At 33.8% G+C, this 24,589-nt stretch overlaps 1 protein-coding gene across 1 annotated transcript in view; it reads right to left on the bottom strand.

Annotated features, from left to right (window-relative positions):
* Positions 1-24,589, bottom strand: part of tmtops2b (teleost multiple tissue opsin 2b) — a 60,154-nt gene that overhangs the window by 16,650 nt on the left and 18,915 nt on the right. The window contains exon 2 of the mRNA XM_087803636.1: positions 2,696-3,021. Within this exon, the coding sequence (XP_087659762.1) occupies positions 2,696-3,021 (326 nt within the window). The remainder of the gene's footprint in view (positions 1-2,695; positions 3,022-24,589) is intronic.

A 24,589-nucleotide genomic window follows, 5' to 3' on the forward strand; every position in this document is an offset into this window, starting at 1 on the left:
ACCAACAAACACATCATCACATACACCACCACACAAAGCACCACACACAACATCACACACACTGCACACACACACCACCACACACCGTCACATACACCACACACACAACACCTAGTACATACACCACCAAAAATCACACAACCACACACAAATCACACCACCACACTCCTACTCCATCCATCCATCACATGGATGAGATTATGTAAATGATTGATTCTGCTCTACTGTCAGGTGGCCTTTATAAAAACACTCATTAATCATTTGTAATGTAATGTGGCCTCAGTGACTTAATGCCTGGTGTTTATGCAGAACATCATGGATTCATGTATTGTAAGTGTGACCCAGAGCTGTCACACATCCATGTGAGGTCGCAGAACTCTCCGGAATAATATCACGTGTCGACAGCAGAAGTTTCTGGGAGAAGAATCTGCATTAAAGGGTTTAAATATTTCTTCTTTCAATGACAGCGACTCTTGAATATCTCCAAACTCTCTCGATCTCAAATGTTCAACTTTCTGCCTTAAGTTTACCCAGAATTCCACCTGAATGTTCATCTGAGTGACTCTACTTTCTTACATGAACTTGAAATCATCTAAGATTGGACTTTTTAACTGTTTCTTTGGATAGTATCACCAGAAAAATGTACTGTTTTCCAGGAAACATCATCCTTTTACCTTTTAACCTTTGTGTCATCGCTGGGTCAAGGTGACCCGAAGGCCCCTAAACAAAATCACCTCGACCCAGAGACGACTCAAGGCCTAAGAAACGTTGAGACAGTTGATGAAATATAAGTAACACAATAGTTTAACACTTGATTCGTTTGAGTAGAAACCTCTGGGATAAATATTAGTAAATTAGTAAATATTGTAAAAGTATTAAGAGAGAAAAACTTGGTTTATAGGATGTATAAGTCGTCAAGTAAAAATACAGTTTTGGATTGTTTGCTTTTCTATACAAAAAATTAATTTTGTTCAAAATATGTTTTAATGAAATCCGGCTTTGTTGTGTTCTGTTAGAAATATTTTGGGGGTTAATTGTGTTATCCTGTGTGCAAGAGTTTTTTTTTTAATCATTTTAATATATTATCTTTTTATTACAGTTCACAAATATTAACCGTGTTTATGGTTTTGAAAGCATGTGTTCCTGGTGGTTCTTTGACTGATGTTCTGCCGTTGAATGGTGAACATGTCATTAGAACCACTTCATCTCCATCATGTGCTGTCATACGTGTGAGACGCACACATGTAGCGTCGTCACATGTTGTCATAGTAACTCGAAATGATGACAAAGTGAATTTAGTAAATGTATACATTTGCTCTTCTTGTGGTGATGGATCTGAATGGGACTTTATGAAGTTATTCATCAATGTTTGTTTTTAATTACATTTTTAAGCCATTGTTAAATCTCTTATTTTAAAATGTTTATTTTCTCTTCTTTATCCCTTTCCTCCCCGTTCTTTGTCCCTACTTGCTTTTCCTTCTTTTGGCCTCCCTTAGGGATGGTCCAGCACAGTTGTGAACAATGTGTGAACAATAAAATGTCCCCAGGGGCCACATTTTTATACAGCGGCTGTTGTGAGGGGCCGTCAAGAAATAAATAAAGCATCAAAAAGTATTAAATAAATTCATAAAATCAAGCAAGATATACTAGAATGACCATTTTATAGTATTTCTTTAATACACTTTACATGATGTAAAACTGATATAAAATCATTTTTACCCCGAAATATTTATTTTCTCTTCTCTATCCCTTACTCTGCTCCAAAATTATTATTTTTTTTAAAGGAAAATATTCTGAAATCAGCTGCTTTTTTTATTTTCTTTGTCCCCTCTTGCCATTTTTGCTTTTCGCCTCCATAAGCCAATTGTTGTCGCACATTTCTGGACAATTAAATGTTCTTAGGGGCCACATTTCATACAGTAGCGGTTGTTAGGGGCCGTCAAGAAATAAATAAAGGAGCGAAAATTATCAAATCAATTCATAAAATCAAGCAAAATGTACTCAAATAACTTTTCGGTCCAAAAATCCGATAGCTGAAATAAACGCCCTCAGGGGCCACATTTAATACAGTGGCTGTCGTGAGGGGTCATCAAGCAAAAATAAAGAATACAAATCAAGTAATAAAATTAAGCTAAATACGGTAAATGAACTTGATAATTGTATTTTAGTTTGATTTTTTTGCAACATGTGATTGAGCACTTTTCTCCTCGAATATTCTTTATATTTACTTAATTCGATAAATACTCACAGAAATGACAAAAGCAGGGGCCGAAAGTCCAGAAACAAAAACACTACAATTCTTTTTATAGACTAGTAATAAATAATAGAAATAAATAAAAAATAAATACTCACTTTGCAAAGGTCAGATATTGCATATTCGTGATAAAATTGACAAACATGTATTTCTTCCTTATAGAAAGAATGATTTGCCTTATTGTGAGAATTCTGTTCTCATGATATGTCTTTTTTTTATTTTTTTTTTACATAAAGATAATCTCTCAGATACAAGAACATAGCAGTGCGGTGAAGATCCTGGTCAAGATAAAAGGCATTTTCAAATCTGCTTAAACTGTCAGCAGACCTCTTCAGGTGCAGAGGGGCCCTTTAAGAAGATTACCGAAGGACCCTCTTTAGAGAGACCAGTGAGAATGTGAAAGAGAAGAAGAAGAAGAAGGTCTAGAAAGAGCGAGGGTACCTGCTTGACGGCCCACAGGAGCCTGCTGTAGCAGTAGACCATCACCAGGACGGGGATGCCCAGACAGAAGGTGAACAGGCAGATGATGTAGGCGTGGGACTGAGCCGTGGGGATCGTCCAGGAGACGGAGCAGCTGGTCCCCGCTCCCTCGATGTCGTAGCGGCTCCAGCCCAGCAGGGGGGGCACCGTCCAGAACAGGGAGTAGAGCCACGAGCCGATGACGGCCATGAGAGGCTTCCGGTAGTTTGGCCCTCGCTTGTTGTAGACGGTGAGCGTGGTGTAGCGGTCGTAGGAGAGGACCACCAGGGAGATGAGCGACACGATGCCTGGAGAAGAAGCGTCGGAAACATCAGATTATTGGATGGTTTTATGAAAATGTTGTCATTTTTTTAAAAATAATTTAATTCAATAGTTTCTATATTTAAAGGTATACTTCTCTTTTAATAATAACATTCAATATTTTAGTTCTTTTTTTTTAAACATAGTTTGATTTATAATTTCCGTGACTTAAAAAATAAATATTCTGAATTAAATCATTTTTAATTCGTGGCCTTTTTAATTCAAGATACAATTCATGGTATAATAGTAGCACCAGACATTACCAATAGAGTACTTAGGTTAGGTTAGGTTAGGTAGAACTTTATTGATCCCTCGGGAGGTTGTATTGTTTTGTTTCCAATTAGACACAGCAGTACAGAAATTATTCTTAAAAATAAGAACAAGAACAAGAGAAATAAAGAGAAAGAACAAGATGATACAATCTAAGTCTAAAGATAAAGATAAAGAACATAGATCAAAGAAAAATAACAAAGACAAAGGATACAAAGATTAACAGAACGTCAAGATACTTTCACACCACTCCTGCCCCCAAATTCAGAATTGTACAATTGAATAGCCCGAGGAATGAATGAGTCCCTGAGTCTATTAGTGTTGCATCATGGGAGGAGCATTCGTGCTCCATCTGCTTCTCTGCTCACTGATGACAGTGTTCAGAGGATGACTGTCATCATCCATGATGGACAGTAGTTTGTTCAATGATCTCCTCTCAGCAACTGTCACCAGTGAGTCCAGCTTCATTCCAACCACAGAACCAGCCCTCCTGATCAACCTGTCCAACCTGTCCAACCTGTTGACACTCCTCTTGAACACATTTCCACCCCAACACACCACAGCATAGAACAGGACACTGGCCACCACAGACTGGTAGAACATGCAGAGGAGCTTCTTGCAGATGTTAAATGATCGAAGCCTCCTCAGACAGTACAGTCTACTCTGAACCTTCTTATATACATGGTCTGTGTTTCAGGACCAGTTTACTGTCCAGCCACACACCAAGGTACTTATAGTTGTCAACTATCTCCACCTCGTCGCCTCTGATGGACACATGGACTTTGTCCTGGACCTCACGAAGTTCAAGACCAGCTCCTTGGTCTTTGAGGTGTTCAGCTGCAAGTGGTTCCTCTCACTCTAGTCCACAAAGTCACGTATCAGACTCCTATACTCGTCTTCACTGTTGTTCCTGATGCATCCAACAATAGCAGTGTCGTCAGCATACTTCTGGACGAGACTCAGCTCTGAGTTGTAGCAGAAGTCTGAAGTGTAGATGGTGAAGAGAAGAGCCTCCAGTACTGTCCCCTGAGGTGCTCCTGTACTGCACATCACAGTGTCAGACGTGATGTCCTTCAGCCTGACATACTGTGGTCGATCAGTAAGATAATCCGTAATCCAGGAGACCAGACAAGGGTCCACATGCATCTGTGTCAATTTGTCCTGCAGCAGAGTGGGCTGGATGGTGTTGAAGGGCCTAGAAAAGTCCAGGAACAGGATCCTCAATGGACCGCTTCCTTTATCCAGGTGGGAGTAGGTCCGATGCAGGAGGTGAAGGATGGCATCTTCTACCTCAACCGCTGGCCGTACATCGTGTACCTGGAGTGAGGTGAAGCTGGGAGGTGGTTGTGTGGAGCTGAGGGGGGCACAAGAAGGTGGGGCAGGTCCTGAAGCTGGCAGCAGTGAGGGTGAGGTGACCTGCTCAAACCTGTTGACAAAGTTGTTTAGACCGTTTGCCTCCTCCACCGTGTCCACTGTAGACAGAGAGGCCTTGGTCGTGTGTCCAGTGATTGTCGCATCGCATGATTGGCGTTTAGCGTTCAACGTTCGATGGAGTAGCTCGGTGCTCTACTGGTAATGTCTGGTGGCACTGTTATACCAACATTTTTATATTGAATTTAAAAGGCTACGATCTGAAAAATATTGAATTCCGCAAATTATTTTTTTAATTATTTGAATAATATTGTCAAACTCTAAAAAAGTTTTGTTTGAAAATATTCAAATATTTTAATTAAAACTTTCAGTATAAAAATGAATGAATTCAATTATTTAAGAAAACGAATTTAACCTAATTTGCATTCTTTTTATAAGCATTTCATTATTTGGTTGAACCACTGAAGACACTTGTTTTTATATTAGCTAAAATGAATGTGAAAAAAACATATTAGCATTGAAAAAAAAACATATTGGCATTAAAAAAAAACAATAAATATTGGCATTGATTAAAAACAATAAATATTGGCATTGATTAAAAACAATAAATATTGGCATTGATTAAAAAACAATAAATATTGGCATTGAAAAAAAACAATAAATATTGGCGATGATTAAAAACAATAAATATTGGCATTGAAAAAAAACAATACATATGGGCATTGATTAAAAACAATAAATATTGGCATTGATTAAAAACAATAAATATTGGCATTGAAGAAAAACAATATTGACACTGAAAAAAACAATATTGACATTGAAGAAAAACATATTGGCATTGAAAAAAATATATATATATTGGCATTGAGAAAAAACACCAATATTGACAATGAAAAAAACTATATTGGCATTGAAAAAAAAACATATTGGCATTGATAAAAAAAAACAAAAAAACATTAACACTGAAAAAAAAAACAATACTGGCATTGAAAAAAAAAATTGGTCATTGAAAAAACAACGATATTGACACTGAAAAAACAAAACAATATTGGCATTGAAAAAAAAAACAATATTGACACTGAAAAAACAAAAAAAATTGGCATTGAAAAAAACAACAATATTGACACTGAAAAAAAAAACAATATTGGCATTGAAAAAACAAAACAATATTGACACTGAAAAAAAAAACAATATTGGCATTGAAAAAACAAAACAATATTGACACTGAAAAAAAAAACAATATTGGCATTGAAAAAACAAAACAATATTGACACTGAAAAAAAAAACAATATTGGCATTGAAAAAACAAAACAATATTGACACTGAAAAAACAAAACAATATTGGCATTGAAAAAACAAAACAATATTGGCATTGAAAAAAACAACAATATTGACACTGAAAAAACAAAACAATATTGGCATTGAAAAAACAACGATATTGACACTGAAAAAAAAAACAATATTGACAATGAAAAAACAAAACAATATTGGCATTGAAAAAACAAAACAATATTGACACTGAAAAAACAAAACAATATTGGCATTGAAAAAACAACAATATTGACACTGAAAAAACAAAACAATATTGACAATGAAAAAACAAAACAATATTGGCATTGAAAAAACAAAACAATATTGACACTGAAAAAACAAAACAATATTGGCATTGAAAAAACAACAATATTGACACTGAAAAAACAAAACAATATTGACAATGAAAAAACAAAACAATATTGGCATTGAAAAAACAAAACAATATTGGCATTGAAAAAACAAAACAATATTGACACTGAAAAAACAAAACAATATTGGCATTGAAAAAACAACGATATTGACACTGAAAAAAAAAACAATATTGACAATGAAAAAACAAAACAATATTGGCATTGAAAAAACAAAACAATATTGACACTGAAAAAACAAAACAATATTGGCATTGAAAAAACAACAATATTGACACTGAAAAAACAAAACAATATTGGCATTGAAAAAACAACAATATTGACACTGAAAAAACAAAACAATATTGGCATTGAAAAAAACAACAATATTGACACTGAAAAAACAAAACAATATTGGCATTGAAAAAACAACAATATTGACACTGAAAAAACAAAACAATATTGGCATTGAAAAAAACAACAATATTGACACTGAAAAAACAAAACAATATTGGCATTGAAAAAAACAACAATATTGACACTGAAAAAACAAAACAATATTGGCATTGAAAAAAACAACAATATTGACACTGAAAAAACAAAACAATATTGGCATTGAAAAAAACAACAATATTGACACTGAAAAAACAAAACAATATTGACAATGAAAAAACAAAACAATATTGGCATTGAAAAAACAACAATATTGACACTGAAAAAACAAAACAATATTGACACTGAAAAAACAAAACAATATTGGCATTGAAAAAACAACAATATTGACACTGAAAAAACAAAACAATATTGGCATTGAAAAAACAACAATATTGACACTGAAAAAACAAAACAATATTGACAATGAAAAAACAAAACAATATTGGCATTGAAAAAACAAAACAATATTGGCATTGAAAAAACAAAACAATATTGACACTGAAAAAACAAAACAATATTGGCATTGAAAAAACAACGATATTGACACTGAAAAAAAAAACAATATTGACAATGAAAAAACAAAACAATATTGGCATTGAAAAAACAAAACAATATTGACACTGAAAAAACAAAACAATATTGGCATTGAAAAAACAACAATATTGACACTGAAAAAACAAAACAATATTGGCATTGAAAAAACAACAATATTGACACTGAAAAAACAAAACAATATTGGCATTGAAAAAAACAACAATATTGACACTGAAAAAACAAAACAATATTGGCATTGAAAAAAACAACAATATTGACACTGAAAAAACAAAACAATATTGGCATTGAAAAAAACAACAATATTGACACTGAAAAAACAAAACAATATTGGCATTGAAAAAACAACAATATTGACACTGAAAAAACAAAACAATATTGGCATTGAAAAAAACAACAATATTGACACTGAAAAAACAAAACAATATTGGCATTGAAAAAAACAACAATATTGACACTGAAAAAACAAAACAATATTGGCATTGAAAAAAACAACAATATTGACACTGAAAAAACAAAACAATATTGGCATTGAAAAAAACAACAATATTGACACTGAAAAAACAAAACAATATTGGCATTGAAAAAAACAACAATATTGACACTGAAAAAACTAAAAACAATATTGGCATTGAAAAAAAAAACAATATTGACACTGAAAAAACAAAACAATATTGGCATTGAAAAAACAAAACAATATTGACACTGAAAAAACAAAACAATATTGGCATTGAAAAAAAAAACAATATTGACACTGAAAAAACAAAACAATATTGGCATTGAAAAAACAAAACAATATTGACACTGAAAAAACAAAACAATATTGGCATTGAAAAAACAAAACAATATTGGCATTGAAAAAAACAACAATATTGACACTGAAAAAACAAAACAATATTGGCATTGAAAAAAAAAACAATATTGACACTGAAAAAACAAAACAATATTGGCATTGAAAAAACAAAACAATATTGGCATTGAAAAAACAAAACAATATTGGCATTGAAAAAAACAACAATATTGACACTGAAAAAACAAAACAATATTGGCATTGAAAAAAAAAACAATATTGACACTGAAAAAACAAAACAATATTGACACTGAAAAAAACAACAATATTGACACTGAAAAAACTAAAAACAATATTGGCATTGAAAAAAAAAACAATATTGACACTGAAAAAACAAAACAATATTGGCATTGAAAAAACAAAACAATATTGACACTGAAAAAACAAAACAATATTGGCATTGAAAAAAAAACAATATTGACACTGAAAAAAAAAACAATATTGGCATTGAAAAAACAAAACAATATTGGCATTGAAAAAACAAAACAATATTGACACTGAAAAAACAAAACAATATTGGCATTGAAAAAACAACGATATTGACACTGAAAAAAAAAACAATATTGACAATGAAAAAACAAAACAATATTGGCATTGAAAAAACAAAACAATATTGACACTGAAAAAACAAAACAATATTGGCATTGAAAAAACAACAATATTGACACTGAAAAAACAAAACAATATTGGCATTGAAAAAACAACAATATTGACACTGAAAAAACAAAACAATATTGGCATTGAAAAAAACAACAATATTGACACTGAAAAAACAAAACAATATTGGCATTGAAAAAAACAACAATATTGACACTGAAAAAACTAAAAACAATATTGGCATTGAAAAAAAAAACAATATTGACACTGAAAAAACAAAACAATATTGGCATTGAAAAAACAAAACAATATTGACACTGAAAAAACAAAACAATATTGGCATTGAAAAAAAAAACAATATTGACACTGAAAAAACAAAACAATATTGGCATTGAAAAAACAAAACAATATTGACACTGAAAAAACAAAACAATATTGGCATTGAAAAAACAAAACAATATTGGCATTGAAAAAAACAACAATATTGACACTGAAAAAACAAAACAATATTGGCATTGAAAAAAACAACAATATTGACACTGAAAAAACAAAACAATATTGGCATTGAAAAAAACAACAATATTGACACTGAAAAAACTAAAAACAATATTGGCATTGAAAAAAAAAACAATATTGACACTGAAAAAACAAAACAATATTGGCATTGAAAAAACAAAACAATATTGACACTGAAAAAACAAAACAATATTGGCATTGAAAAAAAAACAATATTGACACTGAAAAAAAAAACAATATTGGCATTGAAAAAAAAAACAATATTGACACTGAAAAAACAAAACAATATTGGCATTGAAAAAACAAAACAATATTGACACTGAAAAAACAAAACAATATTGACACTGAAAAAACAAAACAATATTGGCATTGAAAAAACAACAATATTGACACTGAAAAAACAAAACAATATTGGCATTGAAAAAAACAACAATATTGACACTGAAAAAACAAAACAATATTGGCATTGAAAAAAACAACAATATTGACACTGAAAAAACAAAACAATATTGGCATTGAAAAAAACAACAATATTGACACTGAAAAAACAAAAAATATTGGCATTGACGTTTAATGGACTAATACTGTCATAAAAGCCGGTGACTGTGGTTGAAGTGAGTCTGCAGAGGTTGGTGTGGAGATGTTGCAGCAGAAAGTAACCAGATGACTTCACCGAGAGCTGGACTCTAACTCTGTAACTCAGACTGACAAGCGTCTCTCGTCTGAGAGTCGGTCAGGAATACAGAGCCTCTCCTCGGAGCTGCTTTATTGAAGTTCTGCTCACAGAAGATGAATATATGGACACGAGTCCACCTTGACTGACCGACGTGATCTCAGGCGATGATGGACTCCTGCTTGAAGTCCAAATGTTTGATGAGATCACATGACTTTTAGAAGCAAAAACTCAACATTTACTCATTTTCTAGAAAGAAATCTATCTTATCTATGAGTGTCTCATACTGGCCAATAAAACTGACTAAATGTGGTTTTATGGTGGATGGTTTAACCTTTTTATTAACTTAAACTCACTTAAAAAGATTTTGAAACAAAAACTTTACTTTCAGGTTAAAAGTTTTTAAAAAGAACTACGATGAACTATTTTCACCATCCGTCCATCACCTTTTAAACATCTATCCTTTTATTCATCTATCCACCATTTTTCTAATATCGATCTCTTTATCCATCCATCCATCATCTATTGATCAACCATGCAACTATCAATCATCCATCATTTTTTAATCATATATCTCTTCATCCATCCATCATCTTTTAATCATATATTTTTTCATCCATCCATCATTTATTGATCACCCATTCAACTATCAATCATCCGTCATCTTTTAATCATATATCTCTCCATCCATCCATCCTCTACTGATCATCCATGCAACTATCAATCATCCGTCATCTTTTAATCATATATCTTTTCATCCATCCATCATCTATTGATCACCCATGCAACTATCAATCATCCGTCATCTTTTAATTATATATATCTCCATCCATCCATCCTCTACTGATCATCCATGCAACTATCAATCATCCATCATCTTTTAATCATATATCTTTTCATCCATCCATCCTCTATCGATCATCCATGCAACTATCAATCATCCGTCATCTTTTAATCATATATCTCTTTATCCATCATCTTTTGATCACCCATTCAACTATCAATCATCCGTCATCTTTTAATCATATATCTCTCCATCCATCCATCCTCTATTGATCACCCATGCAACTATCAATCATCCGTCATCTTTTAATCATATATCTCTCCATCCATCATCTATTGATCACCCATGCAACTATCAATCATCCATCATCTTTTAATCATATATCTCTTCATCCATCTATCATTTATTGATCACCCATGCAACTATCAATCATCCGTCATATTTTAATCATATATCTTTTCATCCATCCATCATCTATTGATCACCCATTCAACTATCAATCATTCGTCATCTTTTAATCATATATCTCTCCATCCATCCATCCTCTATTGATCATCCATGCAACTATCAATCATCCATCATCTTTTAATCATATATCTTTTCATCCATCCATCATCTATTGATCACCCATTCAACTATCAATCATCCGTCATATTTTAATCATATATCTCTCCATCCATCCATCCTCTATTGATCACCCATTCAACTATCAATCATTCGTCATCTTTTAATCATATATCTCTCCATCCATCCATCCTCTATTGATCATCCATGCAACTATCAATCATCCATCATCTTTTAATCATATATCTTTTCATCCATCCATCATCTATTGATCACCCATTCAACTATCAATCATCCGTCATATTTTAATCATATATCTCTCCATCCATCCATCCTCTATTGATCATCCATGCAACTATCAATCATCCGTCATCTTTTAATCATATATCTCTCCATCCATCCATCCTCTATTGATCATCCATGCAACTATCAATCATCCGTCATCTTTTAATAATACATCTCTCCATCCATCCATCCTCTATTGATCATCCATGCAACTATCAATCATCCGTCATCTTTTAATCATATATCTCTCCATCCATCCATCCTCTATTGATCATCCATGCAACTATCAATCATCCGTCATCTTTTAATCATATATCTCTTTATCCATCTTCTATTATTCACCAATGCAACTATCACTCATCCGTCATCTTTTAATCATATATCTCTCCATCCATCCTCTATTGATCATCCATGCAACTATCAATCATCCGTCATATTTTAATCATATATCTCTTTATCTATCTTCTATTATTCACCAATGCAACTATCACTCATCCGTCATCTTTTAATCATATATCTCTCCATCCATCCTCTATTGATCATCCATGCAACTATCAATCATCCATCATCTTTTAATCATATATCTTTTCATCCATCCATCATCTATTGATCACCCATTCAACTATCAATCATCCGTCATCTTTTAATCATATATCTCTCCATCCATCCATCCTCTATTGATCATCCATGCAACTATCAATCATCCGTCATCTTTTAATCATATATCTCTCCATCCATCCATCCTCTATTGATCATCCATGCAACTATCAATCATCCGTCATCTTTTAATCATATATCTCTCCATCCATCCATCCATCCTCTATTGATCATCCATGCAACTATCAATCATCCGTCATCTTTTAATCATATATCTCTTTATACATCTTCTATTATTCACCAATGCAACTATCAATCATCCGTCATCTTTTAATCATATATCTCTCCATCCATCATCTATTGATCACCCATGCAACTATCAATCATCCGTCATCTTTTAATCATATACTGTATCTCTTTATCCATCATTTATTGATCACCCATGCAACTATCAATCATCCGTCATCTTTTAATCATATATCTCTTTATCCATCCATCATTTATTGATCACCCATGCAACTATCAATCATCCGTCATCTTTTAATCATATATCTTTTCATCCATCCATCATCTATTGATCATCCATGCAACTATCAATCATCCGTCATCTTTTAATCATATATCTCTTTATCCATCATCTATTGATCACCCATGCAACTATCAATCATCCGTCATCTTTTAATCATATATCTTTTCATCCATCCATCATCTATTGATCATCCATGCAACTATCAATCATCCGTCATCTTTTAATCATATATCTCTTTATCCATCATCTATTGATCACCCATGCAACTATCAATCATCCGTCATCTTTTAATCATATATCTTTTCATCCATCCATCATCTATTGATCATCCATGCAACTATCAATCATCCGTCATCTTTTAATTATATATCTCTTTATCCATCATCTATTGATCACCCATGCAACTATCAATCATCCGTCATCTTTTAATCATATATCTTTTCATCCATCCATCATCTATTGATCACCCATGCAACTATCAATCATCCGTCATCTTTTAATCATATATCTCTCCATCCATCCATCCTCTATAGATCATCCATGCAACTATCAATCATCAGTCATCTTTTAGTCATATATCTCTTTATCCATCATTTATTGATCACCCATGCAACTATCAATCATCCGTCATCTTTTAATCATATATCTCTCCATCCATCCATCATCTATTGATCACCCATGCCACTATCAATCATCCGTCATCTTTTAATCATATATCTCTCCATCCATCCATCCTCTATTGATCACCCATGCAACTATCAATCATCCCTCATCTTTTAATCGTATATCTCTTTATCCATCCATCATCTATTATTCACCCATGCCACTATCAATCATCCGTCATCTTTTAATCATATATCTCTTCATCCATCCATCATCTAGAGCTCAGTAGGTGGCGCTCTCAATCAAAACCATTGGATGTTTCATTGAATAAGGGTCTCATAGGCAAAGATAATGCAGCACAGAATGTAGAAAAATATATTTAATATTAGAAACCATATAGTGTGGAAATAATGCATCATGAAACCTTGTAAAGTTATCTCTAGTAACGTATATTGTTTTAACGTGATGACAAATGACTCCCGGACTCTTAACCAGAGAGAGATTTAAACAGTTTCTTGTTCAACATGTCAATCAAATAGTTAAATACTTAGATCTATCAAGCTTCTTCAAATATACACGTACAGTCCAGACCCACGGTCGCCTGCATATTAAAACATATTTTTGGCATTAGTCTGATATTCCATCATTTTCCTCGAGGGAATCTGAGCTGCCAGTTTAAATTGGTGTTGCTGACATTCATTTTCCATCATTTGAGAACTTTACAATATTTTATCCTTCAATACAAGCTGCTCGGTTTAAAGCCTTGATCAAATGAAGTGTGAGAAAAAAAACCCTTACATACCTTCCACCAGAAAGACAAAAACAACCTCCTCCTCTGTCTTGGACTTGTCAGATATGAGTCACTCGGTTTGACAGTCTCGCTTTAACGCAATCATTTGATCCAAATTGAATTTTGAGTGAAAGTCTATAAATGGCAGCAGCTCCCACAGAACTTTTTCAAACAGGAAATGATTCCGTGACAGGCAACTTGTGGCCACTTGTCATACTCTATCAAAGGTTAATGGAGTGTCTAAACCGGAGGAAGCCCCGGGGCAGACCCATGATTAGTCTATCTTTGAAAAACTATTTTTTCCTCGGCCAAAAAAATGCTTTATATGCAAGATTAAAAAAAAAAATGTAACCAAGATCTAATATGCATAAAATATGATTATATTTTGGTTTTAAACAATAAATATAAATTGTATTTTTTTTTTAAAAGAGCGTAAACTTAATACTCGGTACTGCAGTAAATTATTTATTTTAATTTTTTTTACCTTACAGAAAGTAAAGAAAGTGCAGCACGGGGGTCACATGCAGGTCTTTTCCTCTACTCTGGCGGTCCAAGTGAAATTATAAGGGGTTTATGTTTCATTTCATTTTTTGTATTATTACTATTATTCTTGACTTCAATTGTTAACATATTGTGAAAACTTATTGTGTAAATCGATGATTAAAAATACAATTATTTGCATGTAATACTTATATACTTCATGCGTAACTCATACTTTATTGGTGATTTATATCGGGAATAATAAAAATTCATTGCATGATTCCTTCATAATATCCTTCATAATATCCTTCATAATATCCTTATTAATATCCTTTTTTGGTCTTTTTTCATTTAATTAAAATTATGGGGGGATTTCAGGGATCATTGAGTGAAAACGTTGTCACTGTATGTATGAAATCTGGTTTAGCTGCAGATTCTCACAGTCCTTGTTGGTCTAATAGTGATCTGCGGTTAATTTTGATGATCACTCGGATGAACATGCATGTTAATGTCATGTCACCAGCCTGCTGAGAGTTTCCAACTGTGATGAACTTTCAGTGGAAAAATTGCATCTGGCAGCTAATTAAGCTTCTGCAAGACTCTCCGTGGATCTGCTGAGGCTAGAGTTGGGAAAAGTGCACGAGATCATTTGAGTTCAAACACAGAATGGACCGAAGACAATCCAGGTTTTTCAGGTAGAAAAGTGTGAATAACGAAGTCTAGGGCAGTCCTTTTCAAATAGTAGTGGCCCCTGGGAAAGTGCCGTTTTTGTCGTACTATAACTAAGTGTAAGTGTTCATCCGATACTGTAGGTGGCGTTGTTTTAGACACTCATTTTCATAGCAGCAAATTAACTCTTCCTAAAGAGTTTGGACACCTGTTATTTCAGTTTAGACTGTTTTTCGACTGATTCTTACAATGCTATAGGCTGGGAGATGTACAGGCAAAGAGCGCCACCTAGAATATTTTTCACAATTGTATTTAATTCAGTGTAAATGTGCCGAAAATATGTTTTTTATTTAGTCTTGAAAAAGTGTAACTGAAATTTTGTAAATTCTTAATTTTGCTAAGGAGCCTCTAATGGGACATGGAAGAAAAGATCTCAAAAGTTTTTCAGGTTCTCTTCAGATCTTAAAAACAAATTCTCGATAAGTTATTAATTGCGTATTTTTATCCCAAGGTTAAAGCGAGATAAAAGAGCGCTGTGATTTTCTTCCTCTTCAACGTGTTGTTCTGTAATGAGTTCATTGACTTTTACTTCCAGCTACGCCTCAAGTTAAAGGAAACGCCATCAGTTCTTGAGAGAAGAGAAGTGAGAGAAACCTCGAGCGCTTAACAGCTGCAAGAAGACATTTCCGCAAATACTTTTCTGACTTGCTGTGTAATTGGTTATTACGTCCTGTTCGGCCGGAAAGTAAGTAAGTAAGTAATATTTATTTATAAAGCGCTTTTCCAGACCAGGGTCACAAAGCGCTTAAACAAACAAAACAATACCCAAAAAACGTATATACACTTTAAAGATCAAAATAATACTGAGAACAACACAGGAGTTCCAGAAAATCAAGGAAAAGCCTGAACAAATAGAAACGTCTTAAGATGTTTCTTAAAGGAGTCAGTAGATCCATCAAGCGCAAAGAGAGAGGAAGATCGTTCCAAAGCTTAGGAGCAACAGCCTGAAAAGATTTCTCTCCTCTGGTCCTGAGTCGTGTGCGTGGAACCATAAGTAGATTCTGATCCACAGACCTCAGAGCCCGAGCTGGGGTGTAAGGCTGGATCAGATCAGTGATGTAAGGAGGAGCCTGACCATGAATAGATCTGAAGGTAAGAACAAGAATTTTAAAGTTGATCCTGAAAGAAACTGGAAGCCAGTGAAGAGTTTTAAGGATCGGAGAAATGTGAGTTCTTCTACTAGAGCGGGTTAGAATTCTGGCTGCAGAGTTCTGAATCAACTGCAGACGAGACAGATCCTTCTTGTTAAGACATGAAAACAAACTGTTACAATAGTCCAGACGAGAAGAAACAAACGCATGGATTACAAGCTCCAGATCATGTTCCGAAAACATTTTCCTAAGTTTAGAGATTTTTCTCAGTTGAAGGAAACAGTTTCTGGTCAGTTTTCTACAGTGTCGAACAAGAGACATGTCTTTATCAAATACAACACCCAGGTTTCTCAGGCTCAGTTTGACAGACTGACCTAAGTCACCCAAGTACTGACTCAACCCTGGAATCTTATCATCAGGAGCAATCACCAGTGTTTCAGTTTAGTTTTAAAGAGTCTTGCAAGTCGACTAACTTTTTCAATTCGATTCACGACACTTTTGACGACCTAGGAAGGGTTTTTGCCAAGAAGCCAAAAATGAAAAGATCTCGCTCAATTCAGCTCAAGAATTCAACTTATTAAGATCTTTCTTACTTCTCATGATATTTTTTAACTTCTCCATACTTTTGTTAACTTCTCAAGACCTTTTTAACTTTTGAGATCATTTTGTAACTTCGCGTATATTTTTCTTATTCATTAATTTAACTTCAAGTTTTTACTTAAGATCTTTTTGAACTTCTCAATATATATATATTTTTTACTTCTCAAGATATATTTTTTTAATTCTCAAGATCTTTTTACTTCTCAAGATCTTGTTTTTTACTTCTCACAATATATTTCTTTTACTTCTCACGATATTTTTTAACTGCTCAAGTATATATGTTTACTACTCAAGATCTTTTTTAACTTCTCAAGATCTTTTTTTTACTTCTCACGATATATTTATTTTACTTCTCACGATATTTTTTAACTGCTCAAGTATATATTTTTACTTCTCAAGATCTTTTTTAACTGCTCAAGATATATATTTTTTACTTCTCTGTCTTTTTAACTGCTCGAGATATATTTTTGATCTTTTTTAACTTCTCCATACGTACTAACTTCTTACAGTATTTATTAACTTCTTGAGACCTTTTAATCATTTTTTAACTTAGCAAAATATATATATTTTTTTTACCTAACACTATCATATTATTAGGATAAATGCTCATTTTTAATTACTTTTTGGACTGTTAAATGTATTTAATAAACATATTACGTGAATAGAAATATTGCTTTAGTCTTCACTATGATTAATCAAAATTAATTCAGTTTAAAAAAAGTGAATGTTATTCAAACCACATGGAGCTCAGTCATTCAATGGGAGCCTGAGAGGGACATTTTTAAGATTAGCTCGAGTCTTTTGGGAGCTAAAAGTCATCTTAATCTTAGCTTAGAATAAAGTATCTTCTCAAGTATGAAGACATTTTAAACTCTCAAAACTTAATTTAACTTCTATATTTGTGGATTAAAACGTACTGAAGCTGTTTCTTAAGACATTTAGTACATGAAGGTTTGTTTATTTAACCTGAGATCAATAGAAAATGTGACATAAAGAACATTTGCAGACATATTTCTATCTGGCAAACCGGAATATTAGTTTTGGGGGGTCATGTTATTTGTGAAGGGAGTATTGAGCCAGACGGACTCTTTCTATGGTAACAGTCAATGATGGTTATTATGTCTCCCGCGCCAAGCAAATAACGGGTCATCAAGCAAACGACGGGTCTGAAGATACCAATTTAAATCCGTCCCGCTTTGTCCGCCTCGCATCAATTTCTCTAGAAAAGTGCTCCTCGCGCTTTTGACGTTTAGAAGCCTTTAAGACATTCTGTGACAGTCGGAGAATTCCGATCGTCTATTCTTTTATCCGGACCTTGACACCGCTCGGAACGTTACGTTTTCTCAAAGACAACTGTGAAGACGGATAAATGCCTTCAGGGCAGATAAAAAGCCCGAGGCGTTCAACAAAAAGGTAAATATCCGCTCGGGAAATTTTAACATTAAATGTTAACCTTACTGCGAGAGAAGCATGCTTTGGACCGCATACGTTTCACCACTAGGGGGCGCTTCAGTGAGGAGATTCAAAGACACTTTCGAGGAATTATCAGAGGTGATTCCACTAAAAGACACAACAAGATGATTCCATTTTATATTAACATGTTGTTCTGTTAATTGTTACATTTTGTACCAGACTTTATTTTGCCTTTTCCTAAAAATATCTTATTATTAAATTATTATTATTGATGTTAATATGTATCCTTGTGGCATCGGAAAGGGGATCAATTACTCTCCTGAGTATCTGCATCAAGTAGTGTATTAGAGTGTGTTAGAGCATCACTGTGTGCGTCTAGATGCACAATCCAAACACCATCAATCAAACCTCTATTTGTTGATCACAGATAAAACTGGATTTCGAAGTTTAGATCGTTTCGATTTTCGATCATTTAAGTTTCACTGACTTTAATATTGACTTTAATATCAAAAATAACACTATTTGACCAACTAAAAGAAAATACAAAATAACAATACAAATTTTAAAAAGTCACTGAACGACAATGCTGCAATATTCATTAAACACTAGTCAATATTAAAGTGTGGAAAATACATTTCTTGTTAAATGTTAACACAATTGCTATTTATTACAGTTTTTCATGTTGTTTTCTTATCGTTAGTTACGAAAATTGTATTTTACTTTTCCTCCTACAAACCCATGTCAGACTCTGGGAATCCCACGCATCTGGATGAGTCCCTGATATTGGCGATGTATGGAAGTATATCAGCATCATCAGAGTATTGAATTAATTTTAGATTTGAAATGTTGAAACTTTGGAATTTCTTTTTGAAATGTTCTTTTAAACAATGGATATTTTTTTAATACTTGAATTAAAATTTTCAATATTGACAGGTTGCATTTGGTTTTATTGGAAAAAAAACTGAATTAAAAAAAAAAGTATATTAAACTATTCAAATCTCTCAACATTTGAAATGTTCGATTCAACTTTTCAATATTCTGATGATACAGATATACTTCCTTAGAATCCTCACTTTTATTTATTTATTTTAAAAATCAAAACTGTAATATAACATGTATTGTGTCTCCTGATTTGCACATGTTTGACTCTATTGACAAAGGTTCCTCCTGATTTTCAAATGTATCTCCTGAATTGCACATGTATAACTCAATTGAGAAAGGTTCCTCCTGATTTTCAAATGTATCTCCTGAATTGCACATGTATAACTCAATTGAGAAAGGTTCCTCCTGATTTTCAAATGTATCTCCTGAATTGCATATGTATAACTCAATTGACAAAGGTTCACCCTGATTTGCATATGTGTCTCCTGATTTGCACATGTTTGACTCGATTGACAAAGGTTCCTCCTGATTTGCACATGTTTGACTCGATTGACAAAGGTTCCTCCTGATTTTCAAATGTATCTCCTGAATTGTACATGTATAACTCAATTGACAAAGGTTCCTCCTTATTTGCACATGTGTCTCCTGATTTGAACATGTGTAACTCAATTGACAAAGGTTCCTCCTGATTTGCACATGAGTCTCCTGATTTGCACATGTGTAACTCAATTGACAAAGGTTCCTCCTGATTTGCACATGTGTAACTCAATTGACAAAGGTTCCTCCTGATTTGCACATGAGTCTCCTGATTTACACATGTGTAACTCAATTGACAAAGGTTCCTCCTGATTTGCACATGTGTAACTCAATTGACAAAGGTTCCTCCTGATTTTCAAATGTATCTCCTGATTTGCACATGTGTAACTCAATTGAGAAAGGTTCCTCCTAATTGGCAAAGGTGCCTCCTGATTTGCACATGTGTTACTCAATTGACAAAGGTTCCTCCTGATTTTCAAATGTATCTCCTGATTTGCACATGTGTAACTCAATTGAGAAAGGTTCCTCCTAATTGGCAAATGTGTCTCCTGATTTGCAAATTTGTCTCCTGATTTGCACATGTGTAACTCAATTGAGAAAGGTTCCTCCTAATTGGCAAATGTGTCTCCTGATTTGCAAATTTGTCTCCTGATTTGCACATGTGTAACTCAATTGAGAAAGGTTCCTCCTAATTGGCAAATGTGTCTCCTGATTTGCAAATTTGTCTCCTGATTTGCACATGTGTAACTCAATTGAGAAAGGTTCCTCCTAATTGGCAAAGGTGCCTCCTGATTTTCAAATGTGTCTCCTGATTTGCACATGTGTAACTCAATTGAGAAAGGTTCCTCCTAATTGGCAAATGTGTCTCCTGATTTGCAAATTTGTCTCCTGATTTGCACATGTGTAACTCAATTGAGAAAGGTTCCTCCTAATTGGCAAATGTGTCTCCTGATTTGCAAATTTGTCTCCTGATTTGCACATGTGTAACTCAATTGAGAAAGGTTCCTCCTAATTGGCAAATGTGTCTCCTGATTTGCACATGTGTAACTCAATTGACAAAGGCTACCCATGATTTGCACATATGTAACACAATTTAAAAAGGTTTATCCAGGTTTACAAATGTGTCTCCTGTTCGAACATGTAATATAACATAGAGATCAACGACATAGAATGGCCATGAAGAAATGCTTACTTCTGATTTGATTGTTAACAAATGAGTTAAAGTCATCGTTATCAAGAAATTGATTCTGAATGAGCTTCAGCAGAAACAGGAAGTTCAGTTCGTTGAGATGAACAAACGTTAAACAAATCAATGAACTCGTCAAACTGGCCCATACAGAGTGAAAAAATGATGTCGTAGAAAGAAAACGTTGCACGAAGGCGACGACCTCTTATAGAACAATTGAACATCTGCGACTTTGAACTTTCACCAACCATTGTTTTTCCAGACGGGTTTTTGTCATGATTCCATCAGGGATCGAGGGACGCGATGGTGGGAAAAATGCTTCCTCTGATCATTTGGCAATTTGTCAGCCTTGATCCACTGAGCACTCTGAATTAACTCGTGTCACGTCTGCGGGCTTAAGATCCGACATCCACGTTATTTGATCAACCCTGACGGATTAGACCTGACATCACATATGTGATCGGGTCGAGTGTTGCTGAGATCGTTGAGGGTTTCTAATCCAAAGAGACAATTTGGCTTTTGTTGTTCTATTTGTGGATATAAAGGAGTTTTCATTATTTGTGTCTTCAAAAGTGTTGAGAACAGTTTTATCTTCTTTAGCGATGACTGTTGTGACGCTAATGATGCTAACTGACGAGAAGACTTCTGAACTACTAAATAAGAGACACAAGTTCAAACAGGAGACACATTTGTAAATCGGGATAAACCTTTGTCAATCGACTTACACATATTAAACAGGAGACACATTTGTAAATCGGATAAACTTTTGTAAATCGAGTTACACGTGTGTAAATCAGGAAACACATTTGGAAACAAGGAGGAACCTTTGTCAATTGAGTTGCGGATGTGCAAATCAGGAGACACATTTGCAAATCAGGAGGGACCGTTGTCAATTGAGTTGTGCGTTTGCAAGTCAGGAGATACCTTTCCATATGGGGATAAACCTTTGTCAATCGAGTTACACATGTGCAAATCAGGAGAGGCATTTGAAAATCAGGAGGAACCTTTGTCAATTGAGTTGTGCGTTTGCAAGTCAGGAGATACTTTTGCGTATGGGGATAAAACTTTGTCAATCGAGTTACACATGTGCAAATCAGGAGAGGCATTTGAAAATCAGGAGGAACCGTTGTCAATTGAGTTGTGCGTTTGCAAAACGGGAGATACTTTTGTAAATCGAGTTACACATGTGCAAATTAGAGGAACATTTTTCAATTGAATTACACATGTGCCAATCAGCAGACACATTTGCAAATCAGCTGACACATCTTCAATCAGGAGACACATTTGTAAATTAGGATAAACCTTTAAATCGTGTTACACATGTGCAAATCATGGGTAGCCTTTTGTCAATCGAGTTGTGCATGTGCAAATCAGGAGACACATTTGAATATCAGGAGGAACTTTTGTCAATTGAGTTGCACATGTGCAAATAAGAGAAAAAAAACAGTTTAATTACACATGTGCCAATCAGAAGACACATTTACAAATCATTGCTTGCTTTGATGTGCAAACCAGAGGAACATTTTTGAAAATTAGGAAAAACCGTTGTCTATCAACTTAAAATGTGGAAATAAGAAAACACATTTGCAAATCAGGAGACACATGTTCAAACAGGAGACACATTTTTATTTGGGGTAAACCTTTTTAAACCAATTATGGGTAGCCTTTGTCAATTGAGTTGTGAGTTTGCAAACCAGGAGACACTTTGGCATATGGAGATAAACCTTTGTAAAGTTACACATGTGCAAACAGGATACATATCTGCAAATCAGGACACACATCTTCAAACAGTAGACATATTAGCAAATCAGGAGAAACCTTTGTCAATCGAGTTACACATTTGCAAATGAAAGGAACATTTTTCAATTGAACTACATGTGCCAATCAGCAGACACATTTGCAATCAGGAAAAAACTTTGACAATTGAGTCTCACGTCTGTAGGCCAGGAGACACTTTTGCATATGTATTTGAGGCTTTTATTTGCTCTAGTCAAATATTTTTGTTGTCAACCAAATAAAACCTTATTAAAAGAATGTTTAAAACCATCCTTAACACAAAAAAATAATGTAAATCAGCTGTGATAAAATCTCAACAATGGAGAAATGATGAATAAAAATGGTGTGACCGTGAACACTCACACACAACATACAATAGCAAATAATCATCCGTCATCTATGTTTAACCTCATCAGAAAAACCATTTATTTAAAAGAATCGATAACATTTACTGAAGAAGTGCTGCAGGCTGTAAGTGCTTGTTTTTCCAAAAGCTTCTGAATCGCGTCTCAATGTTCACTGATTGTCCAAAACATCTGCCGATATCATCTGCTTGTTCCACTCCAGCTCCGTACGACGAGTGACTTAATCGATACCAGCTGCTGGCTGGACCAGGCGGGGGGGAATAAACTAATCCCCAGATAACCCCTCACTGGATTTTGAAAATGCTATGTTATCTTTACAGGATCAATCTTAGATATGAAAATTAATTTGAAAAAGTTTTAAACCTTCAGTGCGTTTTTTAACTTTTTGGAACTTTCCTGCATGTTCTTGATTTGTCTGTCATTCATTTGCAAACGTATACCAAGATACACCTTTGTAAATCAAAATACACATTTGTAAAGAACGATTACATTTCACAATACACGTTTGACAGTATCACATATGCAAATCAGGAAACACATTTGTAAATAAGCATAAACATTTTTTGAGAGAGTTACGAGCATGCAAGTCGGAAAACGCGGCTTTAATCAGGAACTGCCTTCGGCGGTAGTTTCACATTTTCAAATCAGGGGCAGCCTTTGTTATTGGAATAACACGTGCAAATCTGGAAGTGCATTTGTTAATCTGGATACAAATGTGTGTATTGAGTTTCACATGTTCAAATCGAAAAAAAAAAATATTAAAAAATTGGATAATATTTGTGTATTGAGTTACACATTTGTAAATTAGCATAAACCTTTGTTGATCAAGATACACATTTGTTGCACATTGTCAAATCGGTATTAACCCCTGTCAATTGACTTCCACATGTGCAAATTAGGTAACACATTTTCAAATCAGGATAACATTTTATCAATTGACTTTCACATGTGCAAATTAGGTAACACATTTTCAAATCAGGATAACATTTTATCAATTGACTTTCACATGTGCAAATTAGGGAAGACATTTTCAAATCAGGATAAAGATGTTATCAATTGACTTTCACATGTGCAAATTAGAGACCACATTTTCAAATCAGGATCAAATTTTGTCAATTGCGTTTTATGTGTGCAAATTAGGAAACATATTTGTAAATCAGGATAAAAAATTTGTCAATTGTGTTTCACATGTGCAAATTAGGGAAGACATTTTCAAATCAGGATAAAAATGTTATCAATTGACTTTCACATGTGCAAATTAGAGACCACATTTTCAAACCATGATAAAATGTTGTCAACTGCGTTTTTACATGTCCAAATTAGGAAACATATTTGTAAATCAGGATAAAAATTTTGTCAATTGTGTTTCACATGTGCAAATTAGGAAACACATTTTCAAATCAGGATAAAATGTTGTCA

Source organism: Callionymus lyra, chromosome 12 (assembly GCF_982586985.1).
Source record: "Callionymus lyra chromosome 12, fCalLyr1.hap1.1, whole genome shotgun sequence".
Taxonomy (NCBI): domain Eukaryota; kingdom Metazoa; phylum Chordata; class Actinopteri; order Syngnathiformes; family Callionymidae; genus Callionymus; species Callionymus lyra.